At 41.8% G+C, this 17,548-nt stretch overlaps 1 protein-coding gene and 1 non-coding gene across 2 annotated transcripts in view; both read left to right on the forward strand.

Annotated features, from left to right (window-relative positions):
• Nucleotides 1-13,226, forward strand: part of LOC138948906 (gamma-aminobutyric acid type B receptor subunit 1-like) — a 24,818-nt gene extending 11,592 nt beyond the window's left edge. The window contains exons 13-19 of the mRNA XM_070320540.1: nt 3,550-3,682; nt 4,123-4,230; nt 5,301-5,505; nt 6,101-6,228; nt 8,020-8,148; nt 10,130-10,270; nt 11,471-13,226. Of these exons, the coding sequence (XP_070176641.1) occupies nt 3,550-3,682; nt 4,123-4,230; nt 5,301-5,505; nt 6,101-6,228; nt 8,020-8,148; nt 10,130-10,270; nt 11,471-11,803 (1,177 nt within the window). The 3' untranslated portion in view covers nt 11,804-13,226. The remainder of the gene's footprint in view (nt 1-3,549; nt 3,683-4,122; nt 4,231-5,300; nt 5,506-6,100; nt 6,229-8,019; nt 8,149-10,129; nt 10,271-11,470) is intronic.
• On the forward strand, nt 1,967-2,185 carry LOC138949566 (small nucleolar RNA U3). Its single transcript, XR_011450343.1, has one exon. It is a non-coding gene; the product is annotated as a small nucleolar RNA U3 (small nucleolar RNA).
• Nucleotides 13,227-17,548: the final 4,322 nt, after the last annotated feature.

A 17,548-nucleotide genomic window follows, 5' to 3' on the forward strand; every position in this document is an offset into this window, starting at 1 on the left:
AACAAAAAAACAAAAAACTAAATTGGCCAAGGTTTGCTACCCGTCGCCAAGGTAAGTGATTCCGGACAAATGATAGGAACACCGCGAATGTGGACAGTGTCAGTGTGTGCGCGTGTGTGTGACCAAAAACGTAACAACTGGATGAAACATCTGTGTGCTCACTCTCACTCAAACTCAACAATCATCACTCAACATGAGACACACATGAACATGTACCTGAATATGTCACTTTATTGTCTAAACGTGAAGCAGCATGAAAGTTGCGAAAGAAACAAATTGAAACACCATAAAATGTACAAGACTTAAAAAAAAAAAATAAAAAAAAAATAAAAAAATCGATCAATTTTCTTAATACGAATTTTGGTTAAGACGAACTTTTTTTCCGATCCCCAGTGATTCGTCTTAAGCGTGTTCGACTGTACACACGAAACATCAAAGTCTCACCAACAAAACACAAAAAAATGGGTAAACTCAAACAATAAGGTCGAAGACACCGAGGGGGGATACGCTATGCACCAGCCAACGCAAGACCAGCGTGCTCGTGTCGCTCCGGCTCAACTGATGTGATCGGTACTGGCGCTTGCAAATACCTGCTCGCCTTTCACCACGTTTGAATGGATGGAATTGTTTTGTTCTTTGGTAACTTATTTTTGTGGGTGAGTGAATTTGTTTGTGGGCTAGTCAATTTTGAAATTCACTAGCCAACAAGGCGAGTGAAAATGTTGGAACTTGCTCATGCCTGTAATGCAAGAGCGCTCACAAAGAATTCCATTCGCAACAGTTACCCTTTTTAAGTATTTTGCACATGTCAAAACAGCCAGGGATACACACATCATAAAACTGTTAGTCTTTTACACATATATTTACACATTTGGCAGGATGCACTCTTCTTCTTCTGCGTTCGTGGGCTGAAACTCCCACGTACACTCGTGTTTTTTTGCACGAGTGGAATTTTACGTGTATGACCGTTTTTTACCCCGCCATTTAGGCAGCCATACGCCGTTTTCGGAGGAAGCATGCTGGGTATTTTCGTGTTTCTATAACCCACCGAACTCTGACATGGATTACAGGATCTTTTTCGTGCGCACTTGGTCTTGTGCTTGCGTGTACACACGGGGGTGTTCGGACACCGAGGAGAGTCTGCACACAAAGTTGACTCTGAGAAATAAATCTCTCGCCGAACGTGGGGACGAACTCACGCTGACAGCGGCCAACTGGATACAAATCCAGCGCGCTACCGACTGAGCTACATCCCCGCCTACGATGCACTCTAAATGTGACGCTTAAAACGGATTAATTTTTGTGCGCCAAAATAGCTTGCAAAATAGAAAATTGGCTATATGTATTAGACAGCGAAAGCTACAATCATTACATGTTAGCAGTGTTGACCCTGTCTTTTCATGCTCTTTCCCTGTGTGTGTGTGTGTGTGTGTGTGTGTGTGTGTGTGTGTGTGTGTGTGTGTGTGTGTGTAAATCTGATTATGGCTGTTTCAAGTCAGAAAAGTATACCTATTCCACTAAGTTTAGTTTGATTTTTATTTTAGACAAGGACAAATAATGAAACATCTTTAGGGGAACATTAAAATCGAAAACTAGCACCGATGGCCTCGCAATAGCACGCTGGCAGAACACATTTGCACGTTTGCTACTTATTCAAGGGAGATAACAATTTTCAGACCAGTCGCAGTTTTTGTTTGTAAGGTAGGTAACTTTGCAGTTGTCTGCCCTTCCAGAGTATAGCAGGATTCCATAAGAGGCTAAAATTAACTGTATGTACATATCGCAGCTTCCGTTGCTATCAAAGACTTTGTGGTTAGACATACTCTCGAGTGTTTGCACTGCACTTCAGCCACAAAAACTTCCGAAAAGCAAAAAAGTGAGCCAGTTTTCATTGAAATAAATAATTCTTCCCATTTTTGCGATTAAATCGTTTTGAATCGGGCTCGAACTTCTCCCGATTGACATCAAGATCATACTTTTAGGGATCACTTCAAAAGTATGTTCTGCCGAGACGTCAGGTAAAACTGACAGGATCGTAACCCGCGAGGACGAGATGCAGCCTCCCCTTCTGAGCGCGAAGCGGGCACGGCTTACTGCTGGCTCTAGCGGTTGGCTTGTGCCATTGATGAACGTTCCTCTCCTCCCTTTGTGGGGAGTTGGAGGAAGGGGTGGCATTCTGAGCGGTTACGGTTCAAACCATATTTTTTTAAACAAATGGCAATTCCCCTCTCACCTCTTAACCCCACCCCCTTTCCGCTACCGATATCCCTTTTCACCGAACGCACGAGGCCGCGTCATTTTCCACATAAGTTTTGTTGGAGAGCCCACTCCCACGAACTAACAAATATCTCAAAATTCGCTTTCAGCACCTTCACCTCCCGTGCTATGAATGTTCTTGTGCATTTTTTTCAATTTTTTATCCATATTATAGGAGGGACCAGAAGAGTGTTATTGCAGCACATACATTTTGTTTAAAACAGAAAATAATGTGTTGGGATGAAAAGTAGTGTGACCTTTAGGAAATTGTGTGAAGTTCTTCCTTTTACTTCAGGTGCATTCATACAATGTATTGTTTTCAGCTGAACGAAATCTTAGCATCTACACTGTTATAAATGTACCTCTAAAACATTAAAGGCTGAGGCATGCTCAGTAACACATCTTATTACCAATTCAGTGCCCCATATGGCTTTTTGACCAATCAGGACGGATTCTAGGTGACCCTCTAAATGTTAAGGTAGGGACCCTTTTTGTTTATCACGCTAAAAATTAACAAGACAAAGTAAAAATGTAATTCAACAATATCAGCGTGATTTATTCTAAAGAATGACACTTCAAATGCTGTCAGGCAATACTCTCTTTATCTAAAAAAAAATACCGAAAAGCGAGTTTTGTCGGTGGGTGCGTTACGGAACAGCAAGGCACCGCCCATCGTCTGAGTGTGCAATGCCGACCGCTCACTTGAAATCTAAATGATCAAAGTTCGGAAAAATCAAATGAAATTGCGCCACTCGCTTCACATCAAATGTATCTTTACGTCATTTCCCATCCGTCTGGAGTCGGTTCTAAATCTGTCGCTCTCTGTTCAACGAGAAAAAGCGAAGCAACCGAAACGCATGTTCAACATGGTTTATCTTGTGAGATTGTTGTGTGTCAAAGGCATTTGACCTGTGAATATTCATCACGTGAGGTGTGTTACTCTGATTGGCTGACTCAGGTCACGAGAATTCTTTGACCGACAGGCATAATCAGGTAGAAGCGCTCAAGTTTCCATAGCGGCTGTTCTGTCTAATTCGCGGGGTTGCTTCGAAATTTCTTTTGGTCGAATTAAACGGTAATAAAACCGTTATTTCTAATATGCTGACTGTTAGCAAATGATAACAGACATGTCTCACAAACGATATCAGCATTCGCCTAAAAGGCTCATGCTTGATATCTTTTTTCTCGACATGTCTTGTTATCATTTGCTAACAGTCAGCATATTAGAAATAACTCATAATAACATTATACCTTCCCAGTTTGATATCATAGTTGTGTTGATGTGTTTTGCAGATGTGTGGCTCTCTCCCAGCCCAACATAAATGGGTTGACGGTGGTTGGCTGCATGTTGTGTCTCTCCTGCATTTTCCTCATCGGTCTGGACGGAAAGTTTGTCACACCTACTGTCTATCCCTTCGTCTGCCAGGTAATATGTGTGTGAGTGTGTAAGAGAGAGAAAGAGAAGAGAATTATAAAGTACAGAGCTTGAGCTACAGATGGATAGAATCTCATTTTCTCTGCTCTTTTTCTCTATCTCCAAGTGTTAGTGTCTATGTATTCATGCATACATGTATGTGTGTGTGTGTTTTACTGTTACATTTTCAGGATATTTTGGTCTTTTGTCTGGAATTTTTGATCATAATTGTCTTGATTGATAATACTTTATGTATTTTCTTTCTGGTTTTCATTTTATTGCAAGTGTGTGTTAAAGAGCTGTCTGTGATCCTCATCTCTTAATTTTTTTTTTTCTTTTGTTGACAGGCCACTGAAAAAATGTCTTTGAACTGCTTCTTATTATTCAATCTTATAAAAAATAAGTTCAGCATTCCTGGTTTATGAAGAGTATTATCTGTTCATAATGTAAAGGTGCGAGCATGGGTGCTGTCGGTGGGGTTCACACTGAGTTACGGCAGCATGTTCTCCAAGATCTGGACAGTGCATCAGATGACCACTGCCAGAAAGAAGGATCACAAGGTGTGATAGGACTGCTTAATAATAATAATAAATAACTTTTCCATAGCGGAAGTCCCAATTCACAGCTCCAAGCGCTTTACAATTCCAATAAACACCTCACACACACACGGCACACACACACACACACACACACACAATATACAAATCATGACACTGTGTGGTGTGTGTGTGTGTGTGTGCTCTCACTCAATAGGAAATACAGTAACTCTTTTTTTATGGATTGTGAAAGAGTGAACACTGTGTGAGTGTATGGGTCATGAAACATGGTCTACATTGAAAAGTGGGCATTTTATGTTCCTGCATTCTAATGAAACTTTGTTAGAAATATTTTATTCTTGTGCAAGATGGCATAATGCGGATGTGGAAATACATTTTAGAACATGCTATACTAAACCACCATTTGCTTTGCTAAAAATTCCAAAACAATTCTAAATTGCTTTGCTTGAGGCTTCACAAGAAACCGCCACGGTTGGCCTAGTGGTAAGGCGTCCGCCCCGTGATCGGGAGGTCGTGGGTTCGAACCCCGGCCGGGTCATACCTAAGACTTTAATTTTGGCAATCTAGTGGCTGCTCCGCCAGGCGTCTGGCATTATGGGGTTAGTGCTAGGACTGGTTGGTCTGGTGTCAGAATAATGTGACTGGGTGAGACATGAAGCCTGTGCTGCGACTTCTGTCTTGTGTGTGGCGCACGTTAAATGTCAAAGCAGCACCGCCCTGATATGGCCCTTCGTGGTCGGCTGGGCGTTAAGCAAACAAACAAACAAACAAACAAACAAACAAACAAACAAACAAAGGCGTCACAAGGGTTGGCAGGTTTGATACGGCACTATACCCAATGTTTAAAAAAAAACTCTGCATACGTGTATTCATTTTTAAGACCTTAATTTTTAAGATTGTTGGTTCTTAACCTTTGTAATTTAATTTACCCCCATTTTAAGACTCCCTCCTTTTTAAGACCTGATTTTCTCAGACTTTGGGAGGTCTTAAAAGGGGGGTTCCACTGTAGTGAAAAACTGGTTTCAAGCCAGCGCCGCTACCGACTGAGCAATCTCCCCTATCTCTTATTGCAGGGTGTTCAGATCTGGGAGCTGTACACTGTGCTGGGGGTGCTGTTGCTGTTGGACGTGGCTGTGCTGGTGGCCTGGCAGATCCTGGACCCACTGAAGCGCGACCTGGAGACCTTCGCCATGGAAGAGCCCACGGATACGGATGAGGACATTCAGCTCAGACCACAGCTGGAGCACTGCATCTCCGACAACCTGTCTGTGTGGCTGGGTGAGTGGGTTTATATATTTGCTTAAATTGGTTGAAAAAAAAGTTTGACATAGGTGTTGTTGGGGATAAGAATGACAGCTTTTGACGGTGAGGGAGGGGTGAGGGGGGGGGGGGATGCTTGTGTGTGTGTGTGTAAGAGATTGTGTGTGTGTTAGAGAGAGAGAGAGAGTGTGTGAGTGCATGTGTGAGAGTGTGTGTGTGTGTGTGTGTGTGTGTGTGTGTGTGTGTGTGTGTGTGTGTGAGAGAGAGAGAGAGAGTGTGTATGTGTGTGTGTGCTTGTGAGAAAGAGTACATGTTTGCATGTGTGTGAGAGAGTTTTAAAGTGAAAGAGGGGGAGTTTGTATGTGCATGTTCATCGAGTAGAGAAAGAGACAGTGTGAGCCTCCTTGTGCGAGTGCATCCGCGTGTGCAGTAACGCGTTTGTAATTGTAGAGCTAAACAGAATCAGTTGTTCTTTTATTTGTATAATAATTCACCTTTGATTTGTTTGTTTGTTGATAGAAACTGCGGCATTAATTCAGGGACCCGTTAGCAGAGGCTGCAGTACCTGTGGATAAAACAGGAGCATGATTAGATTCGTTCTTCATATGTGCAGGTGTGCTGTTTGGTTACAAAGGAATCCTTCTGATCTTTGGTATCTTCTTGGCCTATGAGACCCGCAGTGTTAAGCTGAAACAAGTCAATGACTCCAGATTTGTGGGCATGAGCATCTACAATGTGGTGGTAAGTGTGTGGGTGGGATTCTTCCGGTATATGCCGGAAATCCGGATTCGATTATGGCCATTTTTGTTTGTTTGTTTGTTTGCTTAACGCCCAGCCGACCACGAAGGGCCATATCAGGGCGGTGCTGCTTTGACATAATTATAACGTGCCCCACACACAAGACAGCAGTCGCAGCACAGGCTTCATGTCTCACCCAGTCACATTTTTCTGACACCGGACCAACCAGTCCTAGCACTAACCCCATAATGCCAGACGCCAGGCGGAGCAGCCACTAGATTGCCAATTTTGAAGTCTTAGGTATGACCCGGCCGGGGTTCGAACCCACGACCTCCCGATCACGGGGCGGACGCCTTACCACTAGGATTATGGCCATTTTGTTGTTGTTGTTGTTGTTGTTGTTGAGGTTCAGGTTCAGGATTCATGAAATTTTTCAGTCCCACCCATGTAAGTGAACAAGGTTGCATTGTTTCTGCAGTAGCTTCCTTGCCTGCGAGTGTGCCTACAAATTATTTTCTAGAAATCTTGGCCCAAGTTTCTTCTTCTTCTTTGTTCATGGGCTGAAGCTCCCACATTCACTCGTGTTTTTGCACGAGTCGGTGTTTACGTGTATGACCGTTCTTACCCCGCCATTCAGGCAGCCATTTGCCGCTTTCGGGGGAGCTTATGTTTCAAAATAAAATGTCTTTTGTAACGTTGATCTTTTGGTGTTAGTGATCAAAGCATGGACCATTTTCTGAGCATTGCTTTCCAAACATTCTGTTTTTAATGAGAAAAAGAATGGGAAGTAAGTTGAATGTCTGTGAACACGATTCCTGTGAACTGGATGCTGTGTTCAGGTTTTGAGCACAGTTACTTCCCTTGGCAAAACATTTTTGAATGACGGAAATACCAACTGTAGGCCTTGTTTTTACTTGCTAGTGCTGATGTTTTCCACAGAACTTTCAACACCAAGATGTGCTTTGTGGGTTTATTTATTATACATGTATATTAGGTGCATATTTCACTTTGAGACATTCTATTGTTTTCACATTTTTTACATAATAACAGTAATTTATGTCTTCTGATTTTATTCACTATCAATTGTTTTTAGTAGAATTTGACTTTGGAGTGTGATTTAAACTCATGCCACTTTCAACCCCTGACCCAGTTTATAAACTCAAATAGAAATATTCTGCCAAATACCTCAAAGGAAAAATTAAGCTATCTTTTAAGTTTTAATAAAGACCTTGGGTGGCAAGGTCCCAAACTTATCGCTGGACTTATGCACACGCACCCACTTGGTCCCTGGATATGAAGAGACGTTGCTGCGGCTGACACCATTGCTTCTCATACAGCTACTATATATTTTTATCAGAACTTTTAAAAATACCATTTTATATCCAAGTATCTCTTAACACCATTTTTAATTAGATGAGCGAGAGTGTGCGGGGGGCGGGAGGGTGGTGAACCACTGTACATAAAGGGAAAGTTTGTGTGCGTGCCTGTGTGTGTTCTTAATCTAAGACAAATGTCGCCAATGTTTTTACAGAGTGACGTTAAATAAACGATTTTATCATCATGTAGGAATGAATATTATAGAGTGACGTTAAATGAACGATTTTGTCATCAATGAAAATCTTTGCCCTGAAATTATTATAGACAAAATTGAAAAGGCACTGTTACCACAAGAATATATTTTGCATTTAAATCTGTGTGTAATTTTTGCGAACTTGTTGTTGACTATATTTTGGAGTGCTCATTTCCGTGTATTTCTGAGATTTCTGTTACCATGCACATGAAATTTTTCTGCAGGTTCTGTGCGTGATCACAGCCCCTATCAGTCTGATCATTGGGAACCAACAGGACGCTACCTTCGCTTTCGTCTCCCTGGCCATCGTTCTCTGCAGTTTCCTCTCCATGGGACTTATCTTTGTGCCGAAGGTTTGTCATAGTGTACCTTGTTCCATATCTACCAATACAGGCAAATCCAGCTAACTCACAAACGGTTAAGTCAAAAATTCGCTTAGCACACAAAGAAATTCTGGTCCGGAATTATCCCTCTTTATCTATGTGTACAAATGAGCTCGAAATGGGATTTCTCTTACGTAAGTCGAAAGACGGATAGCACACAACAGAAAGTCAGTCCCAAAGACAAAGTTTACTCTATATTTACTACAGCAACTCGAAACTTGGCGTCAAACACTAGCGCATTGTGTAACCTTATTGCCTTCTTCTCTACACGGACGCCACACCGACTGGTCAGTCGGCACGCAATAAAGTATGAACTGAAGTTAGGAGGGGGCGAGGAGTAAGGAGAATTATCCAACTCCAAGAAAACATTCTGAAAAAGGTGGGGAAGTGGTGACAAGGCAGTGAACGCACTCACCATGCACTGACATCATACGAAAGCAGCCACACAAACACAGCGCAGAGGCAGAGGCAGGTGTGCAGATGCTTTGTGAGAATAAGCGTTGAAAACCAGTTTGAATAAAAAAAAACAGCAGATAGAGCCGCATGTCATAATCATTCTTCTTGTCTGGCTTTATTGACTGCATGCCGATCTTGTGGCAGTGACTTTTCACTCTTCAGTCGGACTGTACACAAACCGCTCTCACTCTCCCTCACTGACTACCCTAAGCCCTGACAACTGATCCTTGGAAATTGTTTGGAAGAGTACACCTCTCTATTTCTCTCCAATGCTCTTCCTGCTGACTTCAGTGACACCGGACACCCCACTGAGTTTAGCCAGCTACCCCCCCCCCCCCCTCTCTCTCTCCCCCCAGCCATGTACTGTTTGGTGCTGTGGCCAGAGAGGTGTCACCGGCTAATTGAGGCCAGCTGCACTGTTCACTCAGAGCAAAACTAGTTGACTGTGTCTAACTTTTGACAAAGCAACACAACTGAAGGGTTCACAGATTAGATAACCGACTCACTGGTCAAGGCTGCAGGGAAACAAGAGTATCTTGTCAATGAAAGAGGTTACACACAGATACACGATGCTGAGAACGGTGGCCGATTTTTCACTCTCTTTCTCGGAGGGCCTTCATCATTGCAGGGACTGCTGTAAAGAAATGCTTCCTCAGAAACTAACTCTTTTTGCATTGAAACATGCACCAGAACTGGTGGACACCATCGACAATGTCAAACATGAAACCGAAGCAGTTTGCTTGAGGAAACGGTCGTCAGCAACTCAAACTTCTCTGTTTTCTTTTTTTAAGAAAATCTGAGGTGACTTTCTTTGTGGCCCCGCCCCCTCCCTCTGTAAGGACCCCCCTCCATAAGGACCGATTTTTGTCAACATTTTCAAGGTCGCTAGAGAGGGGTTCCACTGTACTATGACCAAGTCGAAATTTCGGATAGGACACAATAACAATTCGGTCCCTTCAATTTCGTCTTATCCGGATTTGCCTGTAGCTCCTCCTCCCTCCTCAGCATTGTGCCCACTCAAGTCTCTGCGACAGAGTTATTATGGTGTGTACCTTTTGTGAACTGTGTTCTTGTTGTCTGTGGTGAAAAATCAATCTAATTGTGAATTCTAGTTTAGTCAGTCGAATGGGAAGTCAGGGGGGGGAGGGGGTGAAAATACCTTCCCCTCATAATTCCCTTGTCCACCTTAATTACAAAATTCCTTCTCTACCTTACGTTCTGTGTCTGATTAGTTTTGAAGCTATGCTTTTGTTGTTTAGTTGGGTGGTTCCGTTTTAATAAAAAATTGTGCAGAAATTTTCTGTTTGATAGTCGCTTGTTCATTTCAATGCTTGTTATTCTCTCAGGTGCCAGGAGAATAGTTCCGAATAACTCTCACTTACTCTATTACACATGTCGTATGCATTTACAGCGCTTATTTCCCTTTGTTTATCAGAAAAAACAACTCGTTCAGTCATGTAGTCACCTAGCATTTTCTCTTATTTTCTTTGACCAGATGATGGAGCTGGCCAAACACCCGCAGCGTGATAATCAGGAGATCCGTGGACTGACCGACTCCCTGGTCAGCCGTGAGGAAGAGGAGAGACACCAGCGAATGGTCAATGAAAATGAGCAACTCAAGCGACAGATTGCTGATGTAAGTACCATGTATTTTCTGTACAGTGAAACCCCCTTTTAAGACCCCCCAATTTTAAACTTCCTCTATTTTATATTAAGACCTTGCTTTTCAGATTTTCTGTTCATAAGCTCTGTAAATTTACCTCCATTTTAAGACCTGATTTTTTTTCAGATTTGTTGAAGGTCTTCTTAACCTTTACACTGGTGCAATTCTGTAACACATGTTACATAGCCACTGGTGAATTAACAGAGAGAAAAATAAAGAAAAACGGTCATATAGGTTTTCGCATCCATGGGAGGTAATCGGAACCGACCAAACAGACTGAGCCAGTAGCGCGACATATGTCGTGACAACCAGGTGACAGTGTACGTCCAGCCTAAGGGTTAAAAAGGGGGTTCCACTGTAATGGGTCCGTTTGGATGTGGTGGAGAGTGAAAAGAAAGTGGTGAAATGCTGTCTTGCACGCACTGTTTTATTAGTGAGAATGATACATGGAGTATTGTTACAGTCATGTGTGTGTTTATGCACAAAGTGTATGTTTGTGTGTGAGCATGCGTGCGTGTGTGTGCCTGTGTGTTTTGTTTGTTTATTTGGTGTTTAACGTCGTTTTCAACCACGAAGGTTATATCGCGACGGGGGGAAGGGGGGAGATGGGATAGAGCCACTTGTCAATTGTTTCTTGTTCACAAAAGCACTAATCAAAAAATTGCTCCAGGGCCTTGCAACGTAGTACAATATATGACCTTACTGGGAGAATGCAAGTTTCCAGTACAAAGGACTTAACATTTTTTACAGTGCCTGTGTGTGTACAGATGGGTTTTTTACAACCAGTGTGTCCCCATGGGAAGAGCAGAAAATAAGAAAGGGATATATATATAATTTAGATGTAGTATTTATTGATGGATTAAAGTTTCTGTTCAAACACAAATATGTAAGTTAAACTGAGCTTTAGGAAGTAAGGGAGACAAACATATATTGTGTGTGCCCTTGATGAGAAAGTTCTATAAAAGAGTGGCCTGATGGATGACCATCTGATTGTGTTTTTTCGTCATTTATTGTCCATGTTTCTGGTGAGTTCATTATCATTGCTATCTTGTTCTTTTCACCTGCGGTCCCTTGTTTCTATTCTATAAAAAGATATCAGAATTTTCATTAAATGACCTCAGTGTGCAACAAACTTGAAACACGATTGACAAAAAAAATCCTGCGTCTTCACAGATGGAGGACCGCGTAAAGGAGCTGAACAAACGCATGCAGGTAAAGGTGCAGCAGCAGAGGAACTCCACCGGCAACGCAGACACCGACAACTGTAACACTGACAACACCATCGCCGACCTTTCAACCAACACCACCAGGGCGGCCGTCACTTTTGCCGACCAGAAGACAGTTTTGTTGAAGCAAGATGGCGCTGTCGTCCATCAGGCCACTCGCTTTCAGCTGGACGACGGAGTGGTGGTTGCTCCTGACAACAACTCTGATTCCGGTTTGGCCAGCTGGTCCATGACCAGAAGCCCCAAAGCCTCGGCTTCTGACTCGGAGCCTTTCTGCTAAGAATTTATATTTTTAAGACGGTCAACAATATAAGAAAATCGAGTAAAATCAAAAAAACAATTCAAAATGTAACCCCAAAATATCAATAATCAAATGTTCCTTTAACCTACAATTCTTGTTTTTGATGGAAAATCAGTTCTTTAAAATGGGGTTTGTTTGTTTGTTTGTTTGCTTAACGCCCAGCCGACCACGAAGGGCCATATCAGGGCGGTGCTGCTTTGACATACAACGTGCGCCACACACAAGACAGAAGTCGCAGCACAGGCTTCATGTCTCACCCAGTCACATTATTCTGACACCGGACCAACCAGTCCTAGCACTAACCACATAATGCCAGACGCTAGGCGGAGCAGCCACTAGATTGCCCATTTAAAAGTCTTAGGTATGACCCGGCCGGGGTTCGAACCCACGACCTCCCGATCACGGGGCGGACGCCTTACCTCTAGGCCAACCGTGCCGGTTTAAAATGGGGTAAAATTACTGACCTGCATGTTAAAAAAACAGAAAACAAGGTCTTAAAAAGGGGGAAGGTCTTAAATTGGGTGTCAACTGTATACCATTCCCCTGCCTCATCCCACCACAAAATGGTGCTGGTCCTACAAATGAGATTGGGCGGGGATATAGCTCAGTCGGTAGCGCGCTGGATTTGTATCCAGTTGGCCGCTGTCAGCGTGAGTTCGTCCCCACGTTCGGCGAGATATTTATTTCTCAGGGGTCAACTTTGTGTGCAGACTCTCCTCGGTGTCCGAACACCCCCGTGTGTACACGCAAGCACAAGACCAAGTGCGCACGAAAAAGATCCTGTAATCCATGTCAGAGTTCGGTGGGTTATAGAAACACGAAAATACCCAGCATGCTTCCCCCGAAAGCGGCGTATGGCTGCCTAAATGGTGGGGTAAAAACGGTCATACATGTAAAATTCCACTCGTGCAAAAAACACGTAGTGTACGTGGGAGTTTCAGCCCACGAACGCAGAAGAAGAAGAGACTAATGAGATTCAGCTGATATTTGTCGTTCATTTGTTTATAATGTAAAACAGAGTATATGGCTTCCTAAGTGGTGGGGTAAAGACAAAGAAAGAAAAAGAAGGAAACAAGAAGAGCAAACGCTCGATCGAGTCACTTTCGCAGTTCTGAATATTATATGAGGCATCAGATGGACAGGAAGAAATTGCTATTCACAACACAATACAGATGTAAATAATTTGATGTAAAGAATAATCCTATAAAGTTTGAATCAAATCCGATGAATAGTTTCAGAGATATGATATTTCAATTTTTTTCCTTCAAGACATACCTGTGACCTTGAAAAAGGTCAAAGGTCACCAAAGCAGACGTCAAAGTGTAGAGGTCACTGGGAGTCACGTTCACATAAAATTTGAGCCCGGTCACTTTTATAGTTTCCGAGAAAAGCCCAACGTTAAGTTGTGTGTTGCCGAACAGAAAAGGCTAGTTATCTCCCTTGTTTTTCTGATAACGTTCGTAAAAGGCTACAGATGTAAATACTTTGATGTAAAGAATAATCCTACAAAGTTTCAATCACATCCGATGAACTTTGTCAAAGATATAAAATGTCTAATTTTTCCTTTGACGCTGACCTGTGACCTTGAAAAAGGTCAAAGGTCAACGAAACCATCGTTAAAGTGTAGAGGTCATTGGAGGTCACGACTAAACAAAATATGAGCCGGATCGCTTTGATAGTTTCCGAGAAAAGTCCAACGTTAAGGTGGTGTCTACGGACGGCCGGCCGGACGGCCGGCCGGACGGCCGGCCGGACGGCCGGCCGGACAGACTAACACTGACCGATTACATAGAGTCACTTTTTCTCAAGTGACTCAAAAAATGCTCATATACATTCAGGCCAATGTGAACAAAAGTTGACTGTGCGCAGGAATTGTGTTCATTCTGCGCCTAAGCCATTCGAAACGACAAGTAAGCTGATAAAGGGAGGATTATAGGGTCAGTGCTTAGTACATGAGCTGCAAGGATACAGATATTGGGTTTTAGACTTATTTATGATACTGAGCCTTTTTCCCAAAATGAGGGGATCGTGTTGTAATCAGAGAGTAGCTGCTGTTTGTGGTTTACAAAAAGAAAGAGAAACAGGAAAAATACAGTGGCAGAGCCAATGAAAGCAGTGATACCTGCGATGTGAGGCCCCTCTGATGAGAGGGCATCCCCCAATAAAGGACACCTGTTGCTGAACCCTTGCGTATCATCTAGACCAAAATATACCTGTTGCAAGAGGCTACCTGCAAGTTTGGGACATTTGGCTGGTCCAAAGGGTGTCCTTTCATCACAGGTACCACTGTACATGTACAACAGGGCTTCCTTTGGTCAGTAAAGTCCTTGGCATTTTTTAACCAATTATCGAGGTTGTGCAATAATTTGTTGATGGTTTTTCTCCGAATTAAAGTTGCTAAATGTTTTAAATATTTGCACGGTGTCTCTAGATGTGAATTTCTTGTCTTTTTATGTGTGTCGGTATTGAATAGTTATTTATGTATGAAATGGGGATTCGTTGTCTGAATCTGAATACAAAGTATAGTACACTGTAGTTAGATTCTCACAGTAGTTTGGATAGAAACACACACACACCTTATCACATGTAATGAGATTAATTTCTATATACATGTATATCCCATGACCTCCCTTCTTTGTCTCTGTAAATGTACTCTAGGTATATTTCTTGTATTTCCATTGTTCTCTTGTTACATCTATGATGTAACTATTACACTCTTATAACACATAAAATAGAGGATAAATAAGGGTGCACGAAATACATCATAGCTGGCTCTACTTGACATTCCAAAATGCACATGTACCTATAGACCGGATGTGCAAGGGGTTCCCACGCTTTTGACAACTTGCGCGAGAGTCGTTCAGTGTTATAGCTGAGTTTTGCCGAGACTATTATCGTAGCGTCATAGATTTCATGACGTCTGTCGTCCATCGCGTCATATTAAGGGGACGTAATCTGTTATGTTTCCTTCTATTCGCTGTTCTATTTCTCTCTTGTGATCAACATGACAAGCCGTATGTGTTTGAGTGTGTGTGCTCGTGCTCTCAACTTAAACAAAAGTCAAACTAGCAATCGTTAAAAACCCAGTCCGTCCGACCAGCACTGCTATGTTCAGACTATGCTCATGTGAAGTTACAGCGTGCCCGGTACACACGCCCTTATCGGTACATCATCGACTACGAGTGTTCTCTGGACAAGCTAATGCATTTTGCGAGTATTTCTAGCTCTTCTGCGGTGCAGTAGGCCCTATAGACGATGAAGGTGTCCAAGATCTCAGGAGATGCGTGTGTAACCACTAGGTATTCAGTCAAATCCGTGTAAGAGGCTTTCAACTGACGGGGACAACCAAGCCACCATTATGCACCGACTTGACATAGATAAACAGACGTGCCTTTAGAATAAGGTATGTGCAGAGGTGCCTCATCTGAACAGACAACTAAAGCTTGATGCTTGTATTTCAGTCAAGACCCAGTGGGAATATCAAAGGGACTCACTCGCCAGGCTCGTGAGTCCCTTGATATTCATCCGCTGGGTCTTGACTAAAATACAAGCCATATAAAAAACCACTCGTGTTGTAACCTCTATATATACATTTATAAAATTCCAATCCGACCATGGTTTAGTAAAAAGAGTTTAGAAACATGTAGATGTATCTTACACTTGATTGGTCCAGCCCTTTTGCTGTTTGAAGCAAGTTGTTACTGTATTAATGTTTAAAGAAAGGAGAAACGGCTTGTATTTTGGTTTTCTATATGTACTTTTTCATACCTTGCTGTCAGTGGTCAATGTTCAGTGTATTTCAACCCATCCTTAAAATGTGAAAAAAGGATGACCTTCATCTTCAATGGAGGCAAAAGAGCATTTTGCTGAATGGTGTTGTTTTACGTAGTTAATTTTTGACGCTCTCTTTTGGTGTACTTAAATGACCATTCTCTGCACACATTCCAGAATAAAGCAGTAACATAATGAGTAAGTACATGTACATGTTTCTTTGTCGACTTAACGGTAACAAGTAAAAATAATTCTGTGATTTTCAGTTTTACATTCCATTGTCCCCTGTACATTTATCACCTTCGCCAAGCTTTTTTTTTTCAATCTTTATTCACATACGTTGTTATTTAAATGTGTATTAATTGTTGCTTAGAAAGATTTACAGTCTTCCTTTTAAGTAGAGAAATGTGCTGCTTGCTATGATCTCGACCATTTTTGTTGATTCAGCTGCTCTTGATCAGTGATCACAGCTGAGTATAAAGTACAGAAGATAAACAAAATTGTTTTATTTTGTTGAGGTGTGGATTTTACCCAAGATGGTGCTCGGAGCTGTGATGATTAATGTTTTTTTATTTCAGTTTTATGATTGCCATGCTTGATTCTAAGTTTTTTTACAAGATTTATTTCAAGCTATACCCATGTTTTAATGAATGTTCATTTAACAGTTGATCTACATCTTGGTCAGTGGTGTGTGAAGTAGAGGGCCAAGCCTAAGCTTGTTGCCATAGAATCTACATCAATGTTTCATATCTAGAGTAGTTACATTTACATCGTATTTACTGTTTTAACATTTAGTCAAGTTTTGACTAAATGTTTTAACATAGACTGGGAATCGAGATGAGGGTGGTGGTAGTGTGTGTGTGTGTGGAGCGATTCCGAGAAAACTACTGGACCGATTTTTATGAAACTTCACATGAGAGTTCCTGAGCTTAAGAGGTTTTTTCTCTTTTTTTGTGTGATAAATGTCTGATGACGTCATATCCGGCTTTATGTGAAAGTTGAGGCCCTCATTTTTCAACCAAAATGTTTGAAATTTTGGTCAAGCAAACTTCGACGAAGTCCGGACTATCGGATTGCATTTCAGCTTGGAAGTTTACAAATTAGTTCATTAGTTAGCTCATTAAAGTTGTCATTAAAATCGAATTATCAGAAGCAGATTAACAGATGATTGCATTGTATTCCTCATCTTCTCCTGAGTTAAAAAAAAATATAGATATGCCATGTTTACTCTAAAAATGTGCTCAGAATGACAGAAAATAGGTCCAGTAAGTACCAGTCGCATGCTTCGCGGAGACAAGCGTGACCCGTCTAGGTGTTTGAGTATGGTTAGCCGAGACTATCTAAATGTAGTATCGGCAATGATTGGTTTGTGGTGTTGATCTTTCAGTTTGATACATCATACTGACTGACTAAATGTTTTTATATCGCTTCACGCGACTTGTTGTCTCTTCTCGAAGTGATATTTTAGTGATTAAACAAGGATTCTTGTCTTTAGAACATGATTGTTGAGTGTTTTAGTGTGTGTTCAGACAAGACTGCATGTTTTTCTTTTCACCGTCTCTCACAAACCAGAACAAGACACAATGTTTAACAAGTAACAGTGGCTTGTGTTGTTTGGAGACTTTTTATGATTGTCTTGTATGTGTGTAGTTTGGTGTGTTGAAGTTACGTGCGCATTAGATGTCTTACGATGTGTAAAAATAAAAGTATCCCAAAGAAAAAGTGCATTATCAATTGTGGAGGCTTTGCCAAGGGACATTAACGTGGGGCACCAAAAGTAACAAGTAAAATGGCAACATTGTCTCTGTGTGTGTGCTGCATGAGTGTGCGTGTATGTGTGCATAAATTGAGTATAAACATACAACTAGCTACGGGCAAACAAAATTGATTATGAACAGTGGAGACTTTCTGCATAAGAGAAGTTTTTTGGGGGTCGTTTTTTTGTTCAAGAAA

Source organism: Littorina saxatilis, linkage group LG15, assembly GCF_037325665.1.
Source record: "Littorina saxatilis isolate snail1 linkage group LG15, US_GU_Lsax_2.0, whole genome shotgun sequence".
NCBI classification, from domain to species: Eukaryota; Metazoa; Mollusca; class Gastropoda; order Littorinimorpha; family Littorinidae; genus Littorina; species Littorina saxatilis.